General features: G+C 46.4%; 2 protein-coding genes across 5 annotated transcripts in view; both read left to right on the top strand.

The window, feature by feature from the left end:
* ISCA1 (iron-sulfur cluster assembly 1) overlaps nucleotides 1-16,186 on the top strand; it is a 50,797-nt gene extending 34,611 nt beyond the window's left edge. The window contains exons 2-4 of the mRNA XM_023735806.1: nucleotides 12,351-12,550; nucleotides 13,193-13,252; nucleotides 14,590-16,186. Coding sequence (XP_023591574.1) covers nucleotides 12,351-12,550; nucleotides 13,193-13,252; nucleotides 14,590-14,935 — 606 coding nt within the window. The 3' untranslated portion in view covers nucleotides 14,936-16,186. The remainder of the gene's footprint in view (nucleotides 1-12,350; nucleotides 12,551-13,192; nucleotides 13,253-14,589) is intronic.
* Nucleotides 1-25,364, top strand: part of CUNH9orf153 (chromosome unknown C9orf153 homolog) — a 98,849-nt gene that overhangs the window by 14,349 nt on the left and 59,136 nt on the right. Inside the window, exon 1 of one of the 4 annotated variants that reach the window (XM_023735803.1) lies at nucleotides 12,434-12,550. The exons of the other annotated variants lie outside the window; for them this stretch is intronic. The gene's annotated coding sequence lies outside the window, so the exon portion shown is untranslated. Of the gene's footprint in view, nucleotides 1-12,433; nucleotides 12,551-25,364 lie in introns of those variants that run through there. 4 annotated transcript variants of the gene reach the window in all.

Below are 25,364 nucleotides of genomic sequence, written 5' to 3'. Positions count from 1 at the left end.
TATCGATGTTTATGCATTCCATTTCATTTTTGACTACTTCCAGTTTTCCTAGATTCATACTTTGTAATTCCACGTTCCAGCTATTGAAGGAAATTTGCAGCTGTTTCTTCTCATTTTGAGTCGTGCCACGTCAGCAAATGAAAGTCCCGAAAGCTTGATGCTATCCACGTCATTAAGGTTGACTCCACTTTGAAAAGGCAGCTCTTCCCCAGTCATCTTTTGAGTGCCTTCCAATCTGAGGGGCTCGTCTTCCAGCAGTATATCAGACAATGTTCCACTGCTATTCGTAAGGTTTTCACTGGCTAATTTTTATCAGAATTAAACCACCAGTTCCTTCTTCCTCGTCTGTCTTAGTCTGGAAGCTCAGTTGGGTGACCCTGCTGGCATTTGAATTCAGATGGCATAGCTTCCAGCATCATAGCAATATACAAGCCACCTCCACTTACTGTAGAACATGTAATATAAACTTTCTTCTCAACAAAATCTTCAATAAAAGCCACTTCACTCATTAATTAATCTCATTAATGATGGCATTGAAGTCAGCCTTCATCTTTGCAAGGGCTCTAAGCAGTGATATTCCCCCAGTTTAAAACTATCCTAAAATAAATCACACACGAAAGGACAAATATTGTATGATTCCACTTATATATATATCTAACATAGGCAAATGTATAGAGACCAAATTTTATTAGTAGTGTCTTAGGCTAGGTTCTCTAGAGAAGGAAAACCAATGAAGCGTATATATATATATAGAGAGAGAGACTTATCTCAAGGAAATGGCTAACACAGTTGTAGAGGCTGACAAGTACCAACTCCATGGGTCAGATGTAAGGCTGGAAGCTTTTCCTGACTTATGTAGCCCCATGGGCTGACAAACCCAAGATCAGCAGGTCAGATGGCAGGCCACTGATCACGGGCTGCAGAGGCTGACCGATCCAAGTTCAGCAGGTAAGATGGCTGGCTGCTGGCTCACAGGCTATGGAGGCAACAAATCCCAAGATGAGTAGGCAGCATGGCAGACTACTGGCTCAAGTCCCAAGAACCAGAGGACAGATGACAAGGCAGATGCAGGATCCAGAGCAAGCGAGTGATCTTTGCCAGGCATCCATATGTATATTGGATCCAGGCCAGACCCCTGAGGAAACTCCTCCTACATCTTATTGGCTGATCACATCAGATCACACCACGGAGGATGACTACATCATTTAACTGCCAAATTACGTCATTACATAACTGTCAAACTACATCATTTCATAACTGCCAAACCGCTGAGAATATAGCCCAGCCAAGTTGACACACAATCTTAACCATCACAGTCTACCCCTTGTCAACTTGGCACCTGTACACATGTCCTTAAGCCATACCCAACCTCTATATAAAGACAATTACAAAATCATACTTGCGCATAACATGATACAACTTACACGTGTACAACTGAAAACTCACTAGCTCCATTTACATCATATATTTTAAAAGTGTAGAAAACAAAAACATTTGATACACATACAAAGAAGAAATACTCATAACAATTACAGTCCTCATGTCTGCAACTGGTCACGTGGTCATAACTGGTATTTAGAACTACCTTCTTCCACCACCCATTCTGTATTCCCTTTACCCTCAGCAAGCACGTCAGCTGGTCATGGTTCTTTGCCTTTTGGGGTGACCCAAACCTTTATTCCTGAAGGGTCTGGGCCATTAGTAGTCATGCTGGAATTGGGTTGCTATAGTTTTCCATTGACTTTAACCATAGGCTATGGCAGTACTAAGAGATGCCCTAAGGAATCTCCTGTATTCCAGACATACTCTTTTTTACCTCCATTAGGTAATGTCAATCTGATTTCCCCTTTGTAATCCGGATGAGTCACACTAGCCAATACAGTGACTCCCTTCTTTGCCTGTTGATCCAGAGGCATGAGAAGCTTCAAGTGGCTGGGTGGCATTCTTAACTTGCAGTGCAATGGAATCAGTGTTGTGTCTCCTGGTGGCAGCATTCCACCCTGTGGAACTGACTTCTAGACCCACAGAGCATTGGCTTGTGGAGACATGAAGCAAAAAGTTTGCAAGTGAGTCACAAGGGGTTATAGTGAGTGGTGCCACTCCTATTTCCACCCCTTGATTCCTGGACCCATGAATCCTGAATATGGGAGAAACAGCACCACATATAGGATGCTGGTTTAGGACATATACAGCCTCTTGGAGAATATTGCCCCAACCCTGCAATGTACTGCCACCTACCTAGCACCGTAATTGTGTCTTTAGAAGGCTATTCCATTGTTCTATCAAGCCAACTGCTTCAGGATGATAGGGAACATGGTGAGACCAGTGAATTCCATGAGCATGAGCCCACTGTTGTAAAGTGAGTACCTTGATGCAAGGCAATGCTGTGTAGGATACTATGACAGTGGATAAGATATTCTGTAAGTCCATGGATGGTAGTTTAGACAGAAGCATTGTGTTCAGGGAAGGCAAATCTATATCCAGAGTAAGTGCCTATTCCGCTAAGAACAAAACACTGCCCTTTCCATGATGGAAGTAATCCAATGTAATCAACCTGCCACCAGGTTGCTGGCTGGTCACCTCAAGGGATGGTGCCATATGGGGGACTCTGTTGGTCTCTGCTGCTGGCAGATTGGGGACTCAGCAGTGGCTGTAGCCAAGTCAGCCTTGGTGAGTGGAAGTCTGTGTTGCTGAGCCTATGCATAATCTCCATCCCTGCCAACATGGCCACTTTGTTCATGAGCCTATTGGGAAATGATAGGAGTGGCTGGTGAAAGAGGATGACTAGTTTCCAGAGAACACATCATCCTATCCTCTTGATTGTTAAAACCCTCTGCCAAGGTCACCCTTTGGTGAGCATTCATAAGAGACACAAATATCTTCACTTCTTTGGCCCATTCAGAGATGTCTATCCACCTACCTCTCCCCCATACCTCTTTGTCACCAATTTTCCAATCATGTTCCTTTCAAGTCCCTGACCATCCAGCCAAAACATTGGCCACAGCCCATGAATCAGTGTACAGTTGCACATCTGGCCATTTATCCTTCCAAGCAAAGAGAACAACCATGTGCACTGCTCGAAGTTCTGCCCATTGGGAGGATTTCCCTTCACCACTGTCCTTCAGGAAGATCCCAGAAAGGGGCTGTAGTGCTGCCGCTGTCCACTTTTGAGTGGTGCCTGCATATCGTGCAGAACCATCTGTAAGCCAGGCACGAGTTTCCTTTTCCTCAGTCAGCTGACCATAAGGAACTCCTCATGAGGCCATAGGTGCAGACTGGGAGGAGGAAGGTAATGAGACAGGAGTGGAGACTATGGTCATTTGGGCCACTTCCTCATGCAACTTACCTGTGCCTTCAGGTCCTGCTCGGCCCCGATCTCGTATAAACCACTTCCATTTAATTATGGAGTGCTGCTGTGCCGGTCCAACTTCATGGCTCTGTGGGTCAGACAACATCCAGTTTGTGATGGGCAGCTCAGGACACATGGTGACTTGGTGTCCCATGGTTAAGTATTCAGTCTCTACTAAGGCCCAGTAACAAGCCAAAAGCTGTTTCTCAAAAAGAGAATAGTCATCTGCAGAGGATGTCAGGGCTTTGCTCCAAAATCCTAAGGATCCGCTCTGTGATTCACCAATAGGGGCCTGCCAAATAATCCAACAGCATCTCTATCTGCCACTGACACTTCAAGCACCCTTGGATCAGCTGGATCATATGGCCCAAGTGGCACAGCAGGTTGAACTTGTTGCAGAGCCTTCTCTTGGTCTGGGCCTTACTCAAAACTAGCAGCTTTTCAAGTCACTTGATAAATAGGCCAGAATAGCACACCCAAATGAGGGATATGTTGCCTCCAAAATCCAAAGAGGCCCACTAGGTGTGCCTCCTTTTTAGTTGTAAGAGGGGCCAAATGTAAAGTTTTACCCATTCGCTTTAGAAGGAGTATGTCAACATGCCCTACACTACAGGACTCCTAGAAATTTCACTGAGGTGGAAGGCACCTGAATTTTTTGTCAGATTAATTTCACACCCTCTAGCATGCAAATATTTTACCAATAAGTCCAGAGTCATTGACACTTCTTCCTTACTAGGTCCAAGCAGATAATGTCATCAGTGTAATGGATCAGTGTGATGTCTTGTGGAAGGGAAAGATTATCAAGGTCCTTGTGGACTAAATTATGACAAGGCTGAAGAGTTGCTATATCTTGAGGTAGGACAGTAAAGGTGTATTGCTGGCCTTGCCAGCTGAATGCAAACTGCTTCGGGTGTTCCTTTGAAACTGGAATCGAGAAAAAGGAATTGACCAGATCAATAGCTGCATACCAGGTACCAGGAGAGGTATTACTTTGCTCAAGCAATTGAACCATATCTGGATCAGCAGCTGCAATTGAAGTCACCACCTAGTAAAGTTTACAATAATCCACTGTCATTCTCCAAGATCCCTTTTATATTTTGCACAGGCCAAATAAGTGAATTGAATGGGGATGTAGTGGGAATCACTAACCCTGCATTCTTCAGTTCCTTGATGGTGGCAGTAATCTCTGCAATCCCTCCAGGAATGTGGTATTGCTTTTGGCTTACTATTTTCCTGGGTAAGGGAAGTTCTAATGGCTTCCACTTGGCTTTTACTACCATAATAGCCCTTACTCCACTTGTCAGGGATCCAGTGTTGGAGTTCTGCCAGTTCCTGAGTGTATGTATTCTAATTATGTATTCTGGAACTAGGGAAATCACTACAGGATGAGTTCAGGGAAACACTGGACCCACTGTGAGATGAACCTGAGCTAAGACTCCACCAATAATCTCACCTCCATATGCCCCTACTCTGACTAGTGGGCCACAGTGATGTTTTGGGTCTACTGGAATTAGTGTCAGTTCAGACCAAGTATCTAGTAATCCCAAAAAGTTTGATTATTTTCTTTTCCCCAGTGGACAGTCACTCTCATAAAAGGCCATAGGTCCCTTTGGGAAAGGCTGTGAGAAAGATTAACAGTATAAATTTTTGGCAGTGTAGTGGGGTCCTTCCTCACAGGAACCTGGCCTCTCTTTCATTCAGGACTTTTTGAGTCTGTAAACTGGCTCAAATCTGGGACTTGTTTGAAGGGTCATAACTCTCTATTCTGGTGATTCAAGTTAGAATGCCATTCATATGATCTAGAATTCTTAGTAAATATTTAGTAAATTTCCCACCTATTTCATTCCTAGGGACACCACGACTAAGTAGACAATGCCATAAGTCCCCATAAGTCCATATGAGTAACACTATTCTGATTACTGCTTTGACTCCACTGTCAATTACAGTAATTACTCCCACCTTGTCTTTGTGGATTGAGCGCCGCCACCTTGCCCCTAACACCACAGGATCCAAATAGCCCCATTGTAGTTAGGTGTCTTAATTCAGTTAGAGCAGTTCCCGCTGTCTAATCTGACTTACATAAAATAATAATCACAGCAGTCTTCAGGGATGCTGGAGCTCCCTTCACAAATTTTTTCCTCGCTGTTGTGATAAAAGATGTGTCCTCTGGGCACTCCATGTGTGAGTCTGTGGGTCTAATCTGATAAATCCACTCTAGCATGCCAATTTCCCTAAGCCTTTGGATACCTTCTTCTACTGTATACCAAGGCAGGCCTGGTACTTCAGCTTGGTTTAGTGCAGGCCACTGCATAATCCATGCTTCAGCAACCCAACCAAATAAACTATTAGTTCCTTTCTTAACCTCTCAACCTGAAACACTGCATGAAGAATTTGTGCTTAGTGAGCCCATATCAATAAACTCAGATTGATCCATCTTTATGTTCCTTTCACCATTATCCCACACCCTTAATAGCCATTCCCACAAGTATTCCCTAGGTTTCTGTTTGTACATATTAGAGGTCAAGCAGTTCTTTCAGAGTGCAGCATACTTCCTCCTGGGTTACACTTTGTACTTCACCTTTTGGAGCTCACTGGGACTTAAGTCTGCTTATAGATCTAGAAGCCAAAATCGGTGGGGAAATGTTTTGAGAACATTCAGCATTGTCTTGTAAAGCATCTGCCTCAGGCGTTGTGCCAGGCAATGACTCAAAAGAGCTTTAGATGCAGCTGGCTTAATCTCATTAGATGGGAGTGGAGGGGCTAATGGTTCTGTTTGCAGGAGTGATTCGATGGAATTTAGGGGCCCAGTGTCTCCATCTTCCTGATTATCTGCCCATCTGTCCCCATCCCAAGTTTCAGGATCCCATTTCTTCCCAATCAGTGCCCTCAGTTTAACTTCAGATACCTCTCAAGTTTGGCAGGTGAGTTGGCATTGTAATTCAGCCACTCTTTCAATAAGACTCTGGGTTTGGTTTTTGGCAATATCAGCTCTGTTACTACAAGAAATAAGGCTTTCTTTCCAAGCACAAGTGGAAACTTTGAGGTCGTTTATGTGGCGCTTGAGCTTTGACTCTGAAGCCCTGAGCTCATCTCTTTCTTTCACCAGTTTGTCTAGTGAAAGTAGGACCAACCAACCAGCTTCCTTATACTTCTCATTATGACAAAATTGTAGAAAGGTATCATACATGCAATCACCCAGAGCCTCATCTTTCACCAATACCTGATCTACTGGTGGTGATATTTTGCATATTTGAATTGCCGTCCCACACCATGGATTAACAGTGCTCTCTTTACTACTGGAAGCAGAGTCGTCAACATCTTTAAGACTAAAAAGACTTGAGAACCAATTTAGAAAATTCGTCCTTACAATTTTGTTTCTCTAGAACCACTCTCAGTACCAAATGTCTTAGGCTGCGTTCTCTAAAGAAGCAAAACCACTAAAACGTATACATATATATATAGACAGAGAGACATATTTATATCAAGGAAATGGCTCATGTGCTTGTACAGACTGGAACGTCTCAAGTCTGTGGGCCAGAAAAGAGGCTTCTCCTGACTCATGTAGCTGCAGCAGCTGGCAAACCCAAGATTGGCCGGCCAGACAACAGGGCTGTTGCTCACAGGCTGTGAAGATCAACGAATCCCAAAATCAGCAGGCAAGACCACAGGTAAGCTGCTAGCTCAAGTCCCAAGAACCAGAGGTCAGACGAACAGGAGCCAACTGCAGGATCCAGTAAAAGCCCCCGAGCCCCACCTGAACTTCCACTCACACTCTATGAAGGCTACACGCCCAAGGAAACTTCCCTTCAACTGATTGGCTACTCACAGCAGATCCCATCATGGGGGTGATCACATATCAGATCTCAACAGGGATGAGATCACAACATTATACGACTGCCAAAACACTGAGAATCATGGCCCAGCCAAGTTGACACACAATCTTGACCATCACAGACATTGATCTTCTTCCCGTCCACAAGATGTCACACTGGTCCATTACATTGATGACATTATGCTGACTGGACCTAGTAGGAAAGAATTATCAATGACTCTAGACTTATTGGTAAGACATTTACATGGAAGAGGATGGGAATTATTTCTACAAAAATTCAGGCACCCTTGACCTCAGTGATATTTCTAGTGCTCCAGTGATGTGGGGCATGTCAAGATATTCCATGTAAAGTGAAAGATAAGTTGATGTATCTGGCCCCTCCTACAAGTAAAAAAGGAGGCACAACATCTGTTGGGCCTCTTGGATTTTGGAGGCAACGTATCCCTCATTTGAGTGTTCTACTTCAGCCTATTTATGAAGTGAATCAAAAAGCTGCTAATATTGAGTGGGGCCCAGAACAAGAGAAGGCCTTGCAACAAGTTCAGGCAGATGTGCAAGCCACTGTGACACTTGGGCCATATGATCCGGCTGATCCAATGATTCTGGAAGTGTCAGTGGCAGAGATGCTGTTTGGAGTCTTTGGCAGGCTCCTATTGGTGAATCACAGTGCAGATCCTTAGGATTTTGGAGCAAAGCCCTGCCATCCACCACACATAACTGCTCTCCTTTTGAGAAACACCATTTAGCTTGTTACTGGGCTTTAGTAGAGACTGAACGCTTAACCATGGGCCACAAAATCACCGTGCAGCCTGATCTGCCCATTATGAACTGGGTGCTGTCTGACCCATGGAGCCATAAAGTTGGATGTGTACAGCAACACTCCATCATTAAATGGAAGTGGTATATACCATATTGTGCCTGAGCAGGACATGAAAGCTCAAGTAAGTTGCATGAGGAAATGGCCCAAATGCCCCTGGTCTCTGCTTCTGTTACCGTACCTGTCCTCTCCCAGTCTTCATCTATGGCCTCATGGGGAGTGCCTCATGATCAGTTGACTGAGGAAGAAAAAACTCGTACCTGGTTTACAGATGGTTCTGCATGATATGCAGGCACCACTTGAAAGTGGACAGTGGCAGCACTACAGCCCCTTTCTGGGACCTCTTGAAGGACAGTGGTGAGGGTGGCTGGTGTGATCGATTCAGATTACCAAGGGGAAATAAGATTGATATTACATAATGGAGGTAAAGAAGAGTGTGTCTGGAATACAAGAGATCCCTTAGGCTGTCTCTTAGTCCTGTCATGCCCTGTGATTGAAGTCAATGAAAAGCTACAGCAACTCAATTCTGCCATGACCACTAATGGCCCAGACCCTTCAGGAGTGAAGGTTTGGGTCACCCCACCAGGCAAAGAACCATGACCAGTTGAGATGCTTGCTGAGGGTAAAGGGAATAGAGAATGGGTGGTGGAAGAAGGTAGTTCTAAATATCAGTTAAGACCATGTGACCAGTTGCAGAAGTGAAGGCTGTAATTGTTATGAGTATTCCTTCCTTGTATGTGTTTATCAAATATTTTTGTTTTCTTCACTTATAAAAGATAAGATGTAAATTGTGCTACTGTGTTTAGGCCAAGAGGGGAAGTGTACTCCATACTGTGGGCAGGTGTACTCCATACTGTGGGCAGGTGTACTCCATACTGATTCCCACCCCTGCTTGAAATTCTTCCATCTCTAAGTTTGTGCTTTAGCTACAAGGGTGGATTATCCCATAGGCAAGGTAAGCACGGTGAACACATCTTTGATGTGGTGAAACCCATGTGAAATTTTCACTACAGATTAGTATGTAAACACAAGTAAACCTGTGCTTAGCTTGCTTACTGGATCATCTGCCCCCGTCAGGGACTGTGAATTTGAAGAGGCTTTGATTTTTTAGGCAGGTGCTGTGGGGTTGGGAGAGGGACAGATGCCAGCCATACCTAGAAGCAGAGTCTTTGATGTGGTGAAAAAAATGTGAAAATATTCACTACAGATGATCTGGTAAGCGGGTAAGCCCTGTGCTTACCTTGTCTATTGGATAATCTGCTCCTGATTAGCTACATGTAACACCAGTCCACAGGTTCTATGTTATCTCACATGTACCTGCTGATGTCCCTAGAAAGAAGATGCTAGAATGATCTCCTCTGTGTGGGTTGGGGGGACTGAGGAGGCTCTGAGAAGCACAAAGACTTGTCCAGGGTTGAAAACTGGTTAGAGAGATGAGCTGTGTCTGAACCCAGCTCTGTCTGCTCAACGCTGGGAGCCCTGGGTGCACCCAGGCCTTCCCCAGGTTTTGCGGGGTTGGGGGGGGGGCTGTGTGGTTTCACTGTGTACAGTTATGGAGATGGCATGGGGAGAGGTGAGCATTCCGCAGCCCAGAGGGGACTTTGGGAGGTCTTATCTGAAGTCAGGCCCAGGTCAGAGGACCCAGGATATGACCTCACTTCCTTGGCAACAGAGTACATGGAACTGGGAACCCTGGTAACCAGGACCCCACATTCTAGAGACATCCCACTCCCCAGCTCACCTGAGTGGAAACACTTGAGCTAGGAACATGTTTTCTTGTTGTCTCTTGTCTTCCCTTGTATTGAAGCTTGAGAAATACAGGAGTTCGACCCTTTCATGAAGACTGAGACATGGTCTCATCCCCAACCCCCAAAGGCTCTGGCCATTTACCAAAAAAAAAAACAACAAAAAGCCTCAAAAGTAACACAGGGTGGCCCAGAGCTGCCAATCCAGGCCACCACTGTCATCCCACCTGGGCAGCCCCACACACTTAACCCAGGTCATACCAGCCACCAGGCCATGCCATGCCAGCCCTTGTTCTCATGGGGTCCCTGGTAATGTGGGCAGGAAGGAAATGAGGACAGAACTAATGAGGCAGAAAGTTGTTGGATGAGGCAAGGTCCATTTGGGAGACAGGTGGGTGGGAGTCAGGGAAGGAGGGGCCATGTGATCTGGCGAGATTTGGGAGGGGAAAATTGATGATGAGGATGATGAAAATGGTGGTGCTGCTTTAGGACTAGCACATGTTGAAGGCAACCCCAAGCTCCATCCTCACAGCTCTTCACTATCACTGGGTTCATGGGACTGGGTCTGACCTGGAATGGGGTGGTAGGTGGGCCTAGTCCATCAGGTTGGGTGCCTTGGAGATTGGGGGCTGTAGTAACAAAGGCGGAGACCTCCTTCACGTGCCTGCTGCAACCCCCTGATCACAGAGAACTCTGGGACCTTAGTCTACCCAGGGATCCCAGTTCAGACCAGGGCTTTAGGGAGGGACTATCGGCGTCACAGGCTGAGTAAGCACTCTCACCTAGCCTTCTCTGACATCCAGCTCACCCTGAGTGGGGCAGTCAGCACAGAGTCCTAGCTGCTGGCATTGCCTGGGCCACTGCTGACCCTGTGCCAGCCCAGCTTCTCCTAGATCCTGCTTCAGTACTCAGAGGTTGATCTTACTATCTGTGAATTGGCCAGGGCTGGATTGTGCAGCCCCAGGCTGACCCACCCAGCACATGGTATACATGGGGAACTGAGAGATCCTGGGAGGCCCAGGGGGTACAAGGGCTTGATGGGCAGAAAGGAAGGGTGGCAGCTCGGAGGGGCCCAGACAATGCCCTGGAGACCCCCAGCTCCCTGCCAGGACTTTCCCTCTCAAGGGCCCCCAGTCCCCTCCCAAAGGAATCAGCCACCACCCTTCCCTCTTCCCCACCCCCCTCCCCTCCCCTCCCTGGTCAGCTCCAAAGTCACTTTTCCCATATTTGTAGGAATATCGGAAACAAGTTTTGTATACTGTCTTCACATCAGCCTGTTGTCATTTTGCATGTTGCTCGTCTTTTAGTGTTTAAGTTCCAACCCCAGGGCTCCAGGCAGCAGTCCACTAGACTGTCCTTCCACACCTTCTCCCAGCCTCACACATCCTCATGCTTAGAAGCCTTCTTTTACCCTAAAGTGTGGGGCTCAGGCTATGACATACCTTTTTCTGCTACCTGCAATCTCGAGGAACACATCATGTGACCCCTCCACAACGGGAGCTGTCTCCTAATTCAGCTGCAGAACATTCCAGAAGGGATGCCCAGTCCCACATTGACTGAGCCTCTCACTGCTGCTGGCCCTGGACTGATTTCTTCTGCCACCCTTTTAGCAGGGCTGCAGGAACCTTACGTGTGTCCTCAAACACTGACCCACCCAGGACAAACTCCCAGGAGTGGCACGCTGGGGGGAAGGATATGCACATTTCAAGTTAGGATCGCTGGAGCCAGACTCCTTCCCAAAATAGCTGTCCCAGTCACGTGACGCAGTTTGTGACGCTAGCTGTCTCTCTGCATCGAGCCAGTTCTGGGTGTTGGGGTTCTTTTCCATTTTTGCCAACCTGCTGCCAGGTGGCCAGTGGAACTGCAGGGTGGATTTGAGGTGCTTGTTGGCCCTGAGAAGCCAAGCCCCTCTCAGTCCTTTACTGGCCATTCGGATTTACTCTTTCAGAGTCATTTGTTTGGATCCTTGGTCCTGTGGGGGTCTTTCTCCCAACCCAGGATCTCCGCTCTCACGCTTGGCTGGATCTGGGTGCTCCATAGCTTTGGGTTCTTTAAACCACCTTTAATGTACAGAAAGAAAAATCTGTGTCTTGCTTCACGATCAGAGGGGATCTCATAGGTGTGTCTGCTCCGTGCACTGTCTCCAGCTGGGAAAGGAGTGAGCTTGCACCAGACCTTCCCTTCCGAGTCAGGAGCAGAGCAGGCCTCACATAGTACAGAGGGAACATCACAGAGCCCTAGTATTGGGCGATTCTGGGATCTGAGTGTGTGACTTCGAGCAGACGCTGGACATCCCTAAGCCTCTGTTTTCTCATCTCTGGAATGAGGTGTTTTGTTAGGACTCACTGGGATACTGCTCTTCCTACAGGGAGATACCATGGTTATTTAGTAACAAAATGACTTCAGGTTCCTAATGTTTTTAATCATCCCCCACCTCAAATTCTGCCTTGAAACCCAAGTCCTGTTCTCTGCTGGAGGCACTTGTGTCCCACCTCCTGCCACAGGTCACTGAGGGTGGGGGAGTTCCTGGTCTGAGCTCTGGCCCCTGACCCCCCGGTCCTAATGGGGCCACCTCTGATGGTATATCCTTCCTCTGTCCCACCCCAGTGTGTCTGTGTGTCGGATCAGGACCTGGATGAGGCCTGCATGGTGAGAACCGTCAAGACAGGCTCAGCAGAGAAGTTGGTGCCAGCGGAGCACCTGGTGCCAGCCTTCCTAAAGGGTGACTTGTCCTACATCAAAATCTTCCTGGGAACTTACAGAACCTATGCCACCACCCAGCAGGTCCTAGACCTGCTGTTCCAAAGGTGAGCGCCGGCCCTCCACAGCCAAGCAGGGACTCTGCCCCCTACCAGTTGTGAGTCTAGGGGATGTCACTTTACCACTCAGAGCCTCAGTTTGCTCCCCTGAGGAGTAGGTTGATTAAGGACCAATCAGCTAGAATTGCTGTCAGGACAACATGGGACAAGCCATAGAAAGTATGTACCTGGAGCCCAGCTCTGCAGAAAAGGCTGCTGGAGGGGCTGGGATGTTCACATTTATTATTTTCCTCTCCCCCGTGAAGAAGCTGTCTGCCTCACCCCTCACTGACTGCTTGCCCTTGAGCAAACCTATTTCGCACTTGTAAAGGGGAGTTGAGATTCCATTTAGTGGGTCCTTGTCCTCAGTGTAGCAAGAACAGGGATCCCTGGAGGCTGGTAGAGGGGCCCTGGACACTCAGATACCTGGGAAGGTGTTCATTGCATTCACTCATTCACCAATTATCCATGAAACCCCTACTGTTGCAGACACTGTTTTAGGCACTTAGCATCATTCAGTGAACAAAGTGGACAGGAAGCCCTGTCCTCCTGGGCCTCCATTCCAGCTGGGGAGTCAGACAGGAACACTAGACATCAAAAGCAGGTAGTGTCCACAGTGCATTAGATGTGACACCCTCACACCTTCTCTAGGTATGGATGTAACTTCCCCTATTCTGCCAGGGCCGGCAGACCCCAGGACCAGCTGAAAGGGTGAGTGGACTCTGGGTGGAGAAGAAGGAGCTCCTGTCTCCACAGAAGGGTGGAGGTTGTAGGCGGCCTGTGTCTGAATTGGGGCTGGACAAGCCCTGGAACCCACACATCTAGATTGCACTAGAGGAATGAGTTTAGGGGCATCCCCTGCAGGAGGAAAGCAGTCATAGAGAGGTGGGGGTAGAGCCTGGGTGTTCTGGGTAGCAGAGGGGAGGCTGGGGGCTCAGAGAGGCCCCTGAGAGAATCCATCCCCCCACAATCCCCTCACATCACAGCTTGCCTCGTCCCCTATTTGGGGCCCAAAACAAGAAGTTGAGGTAGGGGAGAAAGCTGCTCACGAATCCCCATCCCCTGTCGTGGGGGCTCAGCTGTATGTGGGGCCCCTGTCCCTTGAGAGAACAGTGTCCATGGAAGAAGAGACCCTCACGTGCATGCAGAGTACCAGGCAGCATGCTGGTGTACATGCTCCAGGTGGAAGGGCTCCAGGGCCTGGCATTTTGGGGTATGGGATGGACTCCATGTGTCACTGAGCATCAGATGTTCCTGGAGCACTATGATGCGCCAGGCTGTGAGGTGAACGTGCAGACACACTTCTGTACACTTGCGGGGTTACTGTCCAGTAGGAAGAGGGCCAGGGGACAGAAAGAGATGTAATTCAGGCTCACCAAGGAGGGAGATTTGGTCAGACCATTGATGGGGAGCTCCCTGGGACTGAGGCTCTGTGCTAGACCCCTGCTCAGTGACCAGGCCTGCCACTGCCAGGACAGCCAGAGGGCATGATGCAGGGTGATGCTGACCTTTGGAAGGACAGGGGCAGACAGAGGGACCCAGCCCCTTGCAAGGTTACCCCAGGAGAGCAGTGTGATGGGAAAAGCCAGGCCTCTGACCCTGCTCTTCACCACCCACCCCCAGTGCCATCTCTTTTATACTGGACACATGGCTGGATGAATACTCGCAGGATTTGGATCAGCCCTCGTACTTCCCCTACCTAAAGCTCCTGGTGGAGTACATGCATGTGAACATGCCTGGCTAACATGTGGAGAGCCATGCCCAGTTTCTCTCGGCCCACCTAGATCAAATGGAGGTCATTGAGGCAGAGCCAGAGGGTGAGGCGGACTGGGCATGCCTGCATGTGAGCTTGTGAGGAGGACATAGGAAGACTTCCAGAGGCTGAGGTTGAGCCAGAGCTCAGAGTAACCTCAGACTCCTCTGGTAGACCACAGTCCAGGAAGACTCCCTGGGGTTGAAATCTTGGGAATGGGTTTCTCTTCATGGCAATGGGATGTTTTCCATCATTGGAAAGGAAGCCATGTTGGTGAATGTTTCTCCTCTTGCAGTCCAGAGCCGCGGCCAGTGCCAGTTGTAAAAGTAGCTCAAGATATATCTTTGCCCCAAGAACTGGCTCCTGGAACATCTCACGGGGTACATTCTGCTCCTGCACCAGCACTGGAGCTCCATAGCACACCACCTATTACATCACCAGCTCCAGCACCGGCACCAGTTGGAGAGCATGCTGGAGGGGTGGATTCCCAACCTGGGTCACCTCCAGAACCGGCTCCCGGACCACTGGCTGATGTTGATCCTGCTCCTGCTCCAACACCAGAGCTCCATAGAGCACCAGCTATTCCATCAACAGCTCCTGCACTGGCATCAGAAGAGCCAGCTGGAGAGTCAGATACTTAACCTGGACCACTTCCAGAACTGGCTGCTGGACCATCTGGTGATGTCGGTCCTGGTCCTGCACCAACACCAAAGCTCAATAGAGTACCACGTATCCCATCACCAGCTCCAGCACTGGCACCAGATGGAGATCCTGCAGGAGAGCTGGAATTTTATCTTGGGCAACTTTCAGAACAGACTCTGGGACCACTTCCTGAGTCAGATCCTGCTCTTGCAGCAACATTGGAGCTGGATACAACAGGTCCTCCATCACCAAGTCGAGCAATGGCACCTGAGAGAGAGCCTGCTGGAAGATCGGATTCTCTTCCTGGGCCAACACTATAACCAGGTCCTGGACCACCTGGTGAGGTCGATCATGCTCCTGGACTAACACTGGAGCTCGATAGCACACCATCATCAGCTCCAGCACTGGCACCAGTTGGAGAGCCAGATGGAGGGTCAGATTCTTATCCTGGGTTACATCCAGAATTGGCTCCTGTACCACCAACTGATGTCGATTCTGCTCCTGCTTCCAAACCAGAGCTTTATAGAGTACCAGGTATTCCATCACCAGCTCCAGCATTGGCACCAGATGGAGAGCTGACTGGAAGGTCAGATTCTTATCTTGGGCTATATCCAGAACTGGCTCCTGGACCACCTGCTGATGTTGATCCTGCTCCTGCACCAACTCCAGAGCTCCTTAGAGCACCAGCTATTCCACCAGTTCCAGCAGTGGCACTAGACGAAGAGCCAGCTAGAGGGTCAGATTCTTATCCTGGTCCACCTCCAGAACTGGCTTCCGTACCACCGGCAGTTGTCCATCCTGATCCTGCACGAACACTGGAGCTTTTTGGAGTCACAAGTCTTCCTTCTGTAGCTTCATCACCAGCACCAGATGAAGGGCCAGCTGGAGAGGTGGATTTCCATCTCCTGGGCCCCCTGCAACCGGCAACCAGATGAAGAGCTGATATCGATCTTGCTCCTGCTCCTGCTCCTGCTCCAACACTGGTGCCTCATAGATCATTAAATCTTCCATCTCCAGCTCTGCCTCGGGCACCAGAGGCAGAGCCGGTTGCAGAACCTCCTCCATAGCGGCTTCTTATTCACAACCAGGGAATGTTGGCTCTAGAACCAGACCCTTTCTTCTCCTCACCTGAGTGGGTATTTTTTTGGTTTTGTTGTAGTATTTTTCAAGCTCAATTTATACTTTATAGTTTATACTATTTTAACTGGTAGATTTCTCATTAAATAAAAATTTGTTTTAATAGCTTTGAAGTGTGTAATATAGTGACTTTATGTACTTTTACAATCCTATTCACCAACACCAGTATCTACTTCAGAACATTTTCATCACTACTGTGATGGTTAATGTTATGTGTCAACTTGGGTAGGCCATGATTCTCAGGGGTTTGGCAGACATTATGTAATTATCTTCCATTTTGTGATCTGATGTAAGCAGCCAATCAGTTGGAAGAGGAGTTTCCTTGGGGATGTGGCCTGCAAATTAATACATCTCCTGGAGTATACAGCCATTAATCTGACCAATGCCTTTTTCTCCATCCTTGTTTCAAAGGACCACCAGAAGCAGCCTGCCTTCAGCTAGCAAGGCCAGCAATACACCTTCACCATTTTATCTCAGGGGTATATCAACTCTCCAGCCCTGTGTCATAATTTAGTCCACAGGGACCTTGATCACCTTTCCCTTCCACAAGACATCACACTGGTCCATTACATTGATGACATTATGCTGATTGGACCTAGTAAGAAAGAAGTATTAATGACTCTAGAGTTATTGGTAAGACATTTGCATGCTAGAGTGTGGGGATTATTCTGACAAAAATTCAGGTGCCTCCACCTCAGTGAACTTTCTAGGGCTCCAGTGGTGTGGGGCATGTCAAGATATTCCTTGTAAAGTCAAGGATAAGTTGATGTATCTGGCCCCTCCTACAACTAAAAAGGAGGCACAACACCTGGTAGGCCTCTTCATATTTTGGAGGCAACATATCCCTCATTTAGGTGTGCTACTCCAGCCTATTTATCAAATGACTTGAAAAGCTGTTAGTTTTGAGTGAGGCCCAGAAGAAAAGAAGGCCTTGCAACAAGTTCGGGCTGATGTGCAAGCTGCTCTGCCACTTGGGCCATATGATCCGGCTGATCCAATGGTGTTTGAAGTGTCAGTTGCAAATAGATATGCTATTTGGGATCATTGGCAAACTCCTATTTGTCAGTCACAGTGCAGATCCTTAGAAGTCTTGCCTTCCTCCACAGATAACTCTCCTTTTGAGAAACAATTTTTAGCTAATTACTGGGCCTTAGTAGAGACTGAATACTTAACCATGGGCCACCAAATCACCATGTGGCCTGAGCTGCCCATCATGAACTGGATGTTGTCTGACCCACAGAGCCATAAATTTGCATGTATACAGCAGCACTCCATCATTAAATGGAAGTGGTATATATGATACAGGGCCTGAGCAGGACCTGAAGGCTCAAGTAAGTTGCATGAGGAAATGGCCCAAATGCCCCTGATCTCCACTCCTGTTGCATTACCTGCCCTCTCTTAGTCTGCACTTATGGCTTCATGGGGAGTACCTCATGATCAGTTGACTAAGGAAGGGTAAACTCATGCCTTTATAGATGATTCTGCATAATATGCAGGCACCACTTGAAAGTGGACAGAGACAGCACTACAGCCCCTTTCTGGGACTTCCCTGAAGGACAGTGGTGAAGGGATATCTTCCCAATGGCAGAACTTTGAGCAGTGCACCTGGTTGTTCACTTTGCTTGGAAAGACAAATGGCCAGATATGCAATTGTACACTGATTCATGCGCTGTGGCCAATGGTTTGTCTGGATAGCCAGGGACTTGGAAGGAACATGATTAGAAAATTGGAGCCATGGAGGTATGGGGAAGTGGTATGTGATAGACCTCTCTGAATGGGCCAAAGAAGTAAAAATATTTGTATCTCGTGTGAATGCTCACCAAAGGGTGACCTTGGCAGAGGAGGATTTTAACAATCAAGTTGATAGAATGCCCCTGCCACTCAAGTCATTGCCCAATGGGCTGGTGAACAAAGTGGCCATGGTGGCAGGGATGGAGGTTATACATGGGCCCAGCAACATGGACTTCCACTCACCAAGCCCAACTGGCTGCAACCACAGCTGAGTGCCCAATCTGCCAGCAGCAGAGACCAACACTGAGTCCCTGATATGGCACCATCCCTAGAGATGATCAGCCAGCAACCTGGTGGCAAGATGATTATGTTGGACCACTTCCATCATGGAAAGGGCAGTGTTTTGTCCTTACTGGAATAGACACTTACTCTGGATATGGATTTTCCTTCCCTGCATGCAATGCTTCTGTCAAAACTACCATCCGTGGGCTTACAGAAAGCTTCATCTACCATCATGGTGTCCCACACAACTTTGCCTCGGATCAAGGGACTCACTTCACAGCAAAGGAAGTGTGACAATGGTCCCATGCTCGTGGAATTCACTGGTCTTACCATGTTCCTCATCACCCTGAAGTAGCTGGCTTGACAGAATGATGAAATGGACTTCTAAAGACACGATTACGGCACGAGCTAGGTGGTGATACTTTGCAAGGTTGGGGCAATGTTCTCCAGGAGACTATATATGCTCTAAACTAGTGTCCAATATATGGCATTGTTTCTCCCATAGCCAGGATTCATGGGTCCAAGAATCAAGGGGTGGAAATGGAAGTGACACCATTCACTATTACCCCTAGTGACCCACTCACAAAATTTTTGCTTCCTGTCCCCTCCACTCTATGCTCTGCAGGTCTAAGGGTCTTAGTTTCAAAGTGAGGAATGCTCCCAGTAGGCGACAAAACACTGATTCCATTGAACTTGAAGTTTAGAATGCCACCTAACCACTCTGGGGTCCTTATGCCTCTGGATCAATAGGCAAAGAAAGGAGCTACCATATTGGCTGGTGTGATTGATCCTGGTTAGCAAAGTGAAATCAGATTGATGTTACATAATGGAGGTAAAGAAGAGTATGTCTGGAATACAGGAGATCCCTTAGGATATCTCTTAGTCTTACCATGCCCTGTGATTAAAGTCATGGAAAAGTAGAGCAACTCAATTCTGACATGACTGCTAATGGCCCAGACCCTTCAGAAATGAAGGTTTGGATCACTCCACCAGGCAAAGAACCATGACCAGCTAAGGTGCTTGCTGAGGGTAAAGGGAATATGGAATGGGTGGTGGAAGAAGGTAGTTGTAAATACCAGTTACGACCACACGACCAGTTTCAGAAATGAGGACTGTAATTGTTATGAGTATTCCTTTCTTGTATGTGTGCATTAAATATTTTTGTTTTCTTCACTTATAAAATATAAGATGTAAACTGTGCTAGTGTGTTTTCGGTAGTATGTATGTTAGTTGTATTATGTTAGGTGCCAGTATGACTTTGTAATTGCATTTATTTAGAGATTGTGTATGGTTTAAGGAGATGTGTACAGCTGCCAAGTTGACAAGCAGTGGACTATGATGTTTAAGATTGTGTGTCAACTTGGCTGGGCTATGAGTCTCAGTGGTTTTGGAGTTATGTAATGATGTAATTTGGCAGTTATGTAATGGTGTAGTTATCGTCCACTTTGTGGTATAATGTAATCACCTCTATAATGTGATCTGATGTGATCAGCCAATCAGTTGTAAGGGAAGTATCATTGAGGGTATGGCCTGCAGCCAGTGTATATGGACGTTCTGGCAAAGCTCACTGGCTTTTGCTCACTCTGGATCCTGCATCTAGCTCATCATCTGCCCTCCAGTTTTTGAGACTTGAGAGACTGTGGCATGCCATATTGCCTGCCAGTCTTAGGATTTGTTGGCCTCCACAGCCTATGAGCCTGCAGCCTGCCATCTGACCTGTGAATCTATGATTTGTCAGCCCCTTCAGCTATGTGAATCAGGAGAAGCCTCCAGCCTGACACCTGACCCACGAACTTGGGGCTTGCCAGCCTCTACAATTGCGTGAGCCATCTCCTTGAGATAAATCTCTCTCTCTCTCTCTCAACTGTTAGAAATTAAGCATTTATTGTTTCCTTTTTTTTTTTTTTTTTACATATAGTACTGCTATGCACATTGTATTCTTTTTCTTGATGGTTTTGCCATTCTTGTGTTAGAAACATATTTATTAATGAGGCAGGTTTGGAAGATGCTGCAATTATTTAGGAATCATTTATTCAGCATCCCTCTACACTAAGTGCTGGAGGGATATCAGAAACAGGAGACATATTTATGTGGAATCCAGCAGGGAAGATACACAAGCGTGAACAATATGATGGAATGGGGTTTCTACTGTGGTAGTGGTGTGTGTGGAGGGACCTGGGAGCTTGTACTTATAGCCCAGAGAGATAGGGATGTGTAGAATGAATGTGTGTGTTTGTGTGTGTGTGTGTGTGTGTGTGTGTGCGTGTGTGTCCTGTGTAAAGCAATGTTTCCTAGAGATAATGGTTAGGTTCAGTTTTGAAAAAAAAATGAGTTTGTCAGGCAATGAAAGTGCTGAAGGGTCAATTCTAGCCACCACAGAGCATTTCGTTCCAGACAACGAGGGTGCCCTGGGCAGGGAGCAAGCCACAGTGAGATGGGATAAGAAGCAGGGCAGGGTCTTAAATGTCAAGCCTGCCTTTGACCTTTATCTTGGAGGCAACACACAGCCACTGAGGGCTGCACATTTTATTGTGAAGATTCTGAGGGATGGTACTGAAGAGAGTGGGTTTGATTGGTGTTGACTGTTTAAATTCCTGCTGTTGGGAGCAGATTCTTGTCCCAGAACCAGATCAGAATCACTCTTCTTCTCTGAACACACTTTGGTTCTTTGCGAAATCACACTAGAAGAAATGAAACTTGGCTTTACCTCACATCTTCCATCAAAATAAGTGTCAGATGGATCAAAGATTGAAGAATTTAGAAAATGAAGTCATAAAGTATTAGTAGAAAATGAGAGAATTATTTTAATCTCTAAATGAGCAAGGCTTAGAACTGAAGCCACTCCCAAAGTCCACCTTTCAGCCAAAGATTAGACAGGCCTATAAAACAAACAATAACACACGTGAGGAACGTGCTTCCTCGTACAATCAAGTATATGAGACCAAATGGGCAACACCTGCCCAAAAGCAAAGACAAGAAGGCAGTAAAGGACAGGAAAACTGGAGGAATGGACATGGAAAACCCAGGGTGGAAACGGAAAGGGGGAGAGTGCTGACACATTGCAAGGATTGCAACAAATGTCACAAAATAATTTGTATATAAATGTTTAAATGAGAAACTAATTTGTGCTATAAACTTTCACCTAAAACAGCCCCCTGACACACACAGAAATTGTCAAGGTTTTCCCAAGAATTATACAGACCCAGAAGTCTTAGTAAAAGAGATTGATGCATTTGACTACAATAACAAGATAAAAAAAATTAAAAATCTGCATTGCAAAACACCCAGCATATACAAAGTCAAAAGACGAATGACAAATTAGGAAAATATATTGCCAATGTAGTGGCCCTGCTTTCCGGTCATTTCATTTTTCTCCAACATTGTTTTGTTGAAAAAAATATTTTTCTTAACTGATTCAAAATATCACGTTTATCATGTTAAATTTTTATCTATTTATACACACTCACATGGGTTCATGGGTCTCTTTCTGGGCTTTAAATTCCGTCCAGAGATGTTAAAATGTAAAAAACTGTACAGCTTAGATGTAGTGAAATACAAAGCCTGTATTCTTGCCATCTGCTGTCCTATCAATTCCACGTAGACCATGTTACATTTTAGGCTTTGTTACTTGGAGCTCCTGACTTATGGGTACCAAATTCTGTTTAAATTGGATTAATTGTTGTCGTTCTGCCATCTTCAATGTTCAGTTTTCACTCTGGTACAAAATGGCTGCTCCAGTACCAAGAACCATGATCACTTCCCGCCAACAGGAAGGAGGGAAGGGAATAAAATGGGCATTCTCTCTCCCTTTAAGTGTATGCCCAGGAAGTTGCACATACAATTTCCACTCATATTTTATTGTCTAGAACTTAGTTACATGGTCACACCTAACTGGAAGAAGGTAGTTTTTATTCTAGGCAGCCAAATACCCAGCTAGTATTCAGGTATTCAATTACTATAGAAGTTGAGTGCCTTAGTCACCTAGTGCTGCTGTAACAGAAATACCACAAGTGGATGGCTTTAACAAAGAGATATTTATTGTCTCACAGTCTAGTAGGCTACAAGTCCAAATTAAGGGCACTAGCTCCAGGGGAAGGCTTTCTCCCTCTGTGGGCTCTGGAGGAAGGTCCTTGTCATCAATCTTTCCCTTGACTAGGAGCTTCTCCGCACAGGAACCCCAGGTCCAGAGGACGTGCTCTGCTCCTGGCACTTCTTTCTTGGGGATATGAGGTCCCCCAACTCTCTGCTCGCTTCCCTTTCCTTTTATCTCTTGTAAGATAAAAGGTGGTGCAGGCCATACCCCAGGGAAACTCCCTTTACATTGGATCAGGGATGTGACCTGAGCAAGGGTGTTACATCCTACCCTAATCCTCTTCAACATAATCCAATCTTGCCTTACTAACCACAGGCAGAGATTAGGATTTACAACATAGGGGAAAATTATATCAATCACAGAATGGAGGACAACCACACAATACTGGGAATCATGGCCTAACTAAGTTGACACATATTTTGGGGGGACACAATTCAATGCATGACAGAAAGCATGCATACTGGGAACAACTAAGTGTTTCTAAAGGTCTGTACAATAATCTTAAAATCATTCCTATTCTTATTAAGAATGAGTAATCTTCCAGAATGGATGTAAGTGACTAAATACCTGTTAAACATCTCTGGAGATTGTAACATCATTTTTTTGTATTAAATTAATAGAATTCCTGATATTTTGAACCATCTTTACATTTGGCTGCTAACCAAAAGGTCAACAGGTCGAATCCACTAGCTGCTTCTTGGAAGCCCTAGGAGGTAGTTCTACTGTCCTATAGGGTCACTATGAGTAGTAGTTGACTGGATGGCAACGGGTTTTTTGTTTTGTTTTGTTTTATCATGGTATATTACTTTTTAAATTTGTTCCTGGATTCTGTTTGCTGATATTTAATTGAGGATTTTTTTGTGGTGATATTTGTAAGTGAGATTGGCCTATAGCTTTCTTTTTTGGTGCATCAGTGGTACGCTCTGCTCTGACTGTGAAGCTGTATACTTCCGGGCATTAAAGGGGTGCCTCTATCGGAGCTGAGACCTATCTGAATCCTGAGCTCACACAACGTCTGTAATGTGGGGATGTCCCATTTTGGTCTCCGTGGTCTCTCCATCCTCTGATGTCTGGGAGTCCTTTCTTGGCACCTCTTGTGGAATCTGTTACCTTCAGCCTGTGTTATAGGTGTCTGTGTCTGTCTTTTCTCCTTGACAAGCTAGAGTCTCCATATGCCCGCCATTCATTCCTTACTCCAAGAGCGAGCAGTCCTTCAGTGCCAGGTGCTGGAGATCCAGGGAGGGAGAGGCCCAGTGCTCTGCTACAGTAGTCCCCAGTCTGGAGGTGAGAGGGTATCAATGGAAACAGATCTGTAACATCACGGGAACGGGAGTGAGGGAGGATTCTACAAAGTGTTGGAGCTCCAGGGCCTGGGAGATGGTCATCTAAGATGTTGATGATTGTGTTAAATCTTGAAGCAAGATTGGAAGTAAGCCTAGAACAGTGCCTGACAGACATCCATTCAATGCCCAATGTATATTTGTTTGGTGAATGAATGAAGACATTTTGCTAGGTAGACAAGGCAGACAAGGAACAGCGCATGAGTAGACAAGGAGGAAGGACCTGATATGTTCAGGGCATGGTGAAGTATTCAGTGTGGTTGGAGCATAGGGATTGGGATGAAGGGGAGTGGAGTTGAAGAGCAAAGGACCTTGGGGTGTGGAGTACAGGTTCCAGCCTGAGGACAGCAAGGAGTGAACAGATGTCTCTCTTTATGATGGGCTGGAAGCAATGAGATTTGAAGTCTGCATGTGAGTCTGACTTATTTTTCCTTTTTTATATTGAGGGATAACATACATATAGTGTGTAAAGTGCACTAATCAAAAGTGTACAGCCTGATGAAGTTTTATATAGGAATGCCCTGTGTAATCACCACCTACACCAACTGACAGACAATCTCCAGCTCCTGGGAGTCTCGCTTGTGCCTTTCCCAGTCATTAAGCTCCCCCACTGGCTGTTTTGACTTCCATCACCATGGACTAGTTCTGCTGTTTCTGAATTTCTTATAACTGGAATTATATGGTATGTTCTCTTTCATGTCTGGCTTCTTTCATTCATGATGTCTATGAAACTCATTCATGCTATTGATGTATCAGTAATTTGCACATTTTTATTTCCCTATGACTAAATTTTGAGTCCACAATGCTAATATAATGCTAGTGACCCCAATATTGTAAATACCCAATGAATAGTAGTGGTGTGAACAAGTGAGTGAATAAATAAATTAAATCTCCTTTCTACACATCCCTTCTAAAAGAAGCCGTTATCACTGAGACCATATTTATGGATGAAGAGAACCACGGATAATCATGGCTTCTTTTTTTTTATTTTTGTAAACGACTATTATTTGTACCATTGCTACTTGCAAAAACCACTCTCCAGGAGAAACCACTCTCCAGGAGAAACCACTCCCTATGGCTGCACTCAACTCATCCAGGAGACTAGACCTTTCCAACTCACCTGGATCCTCTCCTGGATTAACCTGGCAGGAGTCCTGCATCCCTGGGTCCCAGCTTCCCTGGAGTTGTCCTTAGGCATGTTCTGGGGAGCCACCCCTGCAGTCACATGCCCTGTTCCTTACTCTTGGAGGGCACATTAGCAGGGCCTACAGAAGGGTCAACTTCTCAGAACCTGGCTGGCTTCCCTTACTGCCAGCACCCTCCCCAGGGGCTTGGCCCACAACCAGCCTCAGGGCTCGAAGCTTCCTGCTCAGCTGAGTCAGGCCTGTGAAGGAGGAAGACTGCCAAGCCTACACCTGTGCACACATGTGTGCATGTCTAGGGGAGCATGCAGGAATATGAAAAGTTCTGGGACTTGTAGCATGGCCTCTGCTGACTCTGCATCCCTGCCTGAAATCATCACAGTCCTCAACCTTTGGGTGACAGTGTCAAAGGCCCATTCTAGAATGTAGAGGTGTTGTGGTAACGACAGCAGTGAGCTGCATCCTTCACTCATCTTTATATTTGCTGTTGTCTACGTGTAACATGAGCTACTGCTCTCCAGGGACTTTTCCAGCCTCATCTTGAGCCACCACACTCCTCCTTGGGCTCTGTTCCCTCTCAGCACAGGGCCTTTGCCCATGCTGTGCTCTGTAAAACAAAAGCAAAAACAAAACAAAACAAAGCAAAAGGACTTGTTTTTGTCAAGTTGATTCCTAGTCATGGCAACCCCATGAGTTACAGAGT

Source organism: Trichechus manatus, unplaced genomic scaffold (assembly GCF_000243295.1).
Source record: "Trichechus manatus latirostris isolate Lorelei unplaced genomic scaffold, TriManLat1.0 scaffold00082, whole genome shotgun sequence".
Lineage (NCBI taxonomy): Eukaryota > Metazoa > Chordata > Mammalia > Sirenia > Trichechidae > Trichechus > Trichechus manatus.
Note: the sequence above shows the minus strand (reverse complement) of the source record. Positions and strands in the feature narration are given on the sequence as shown.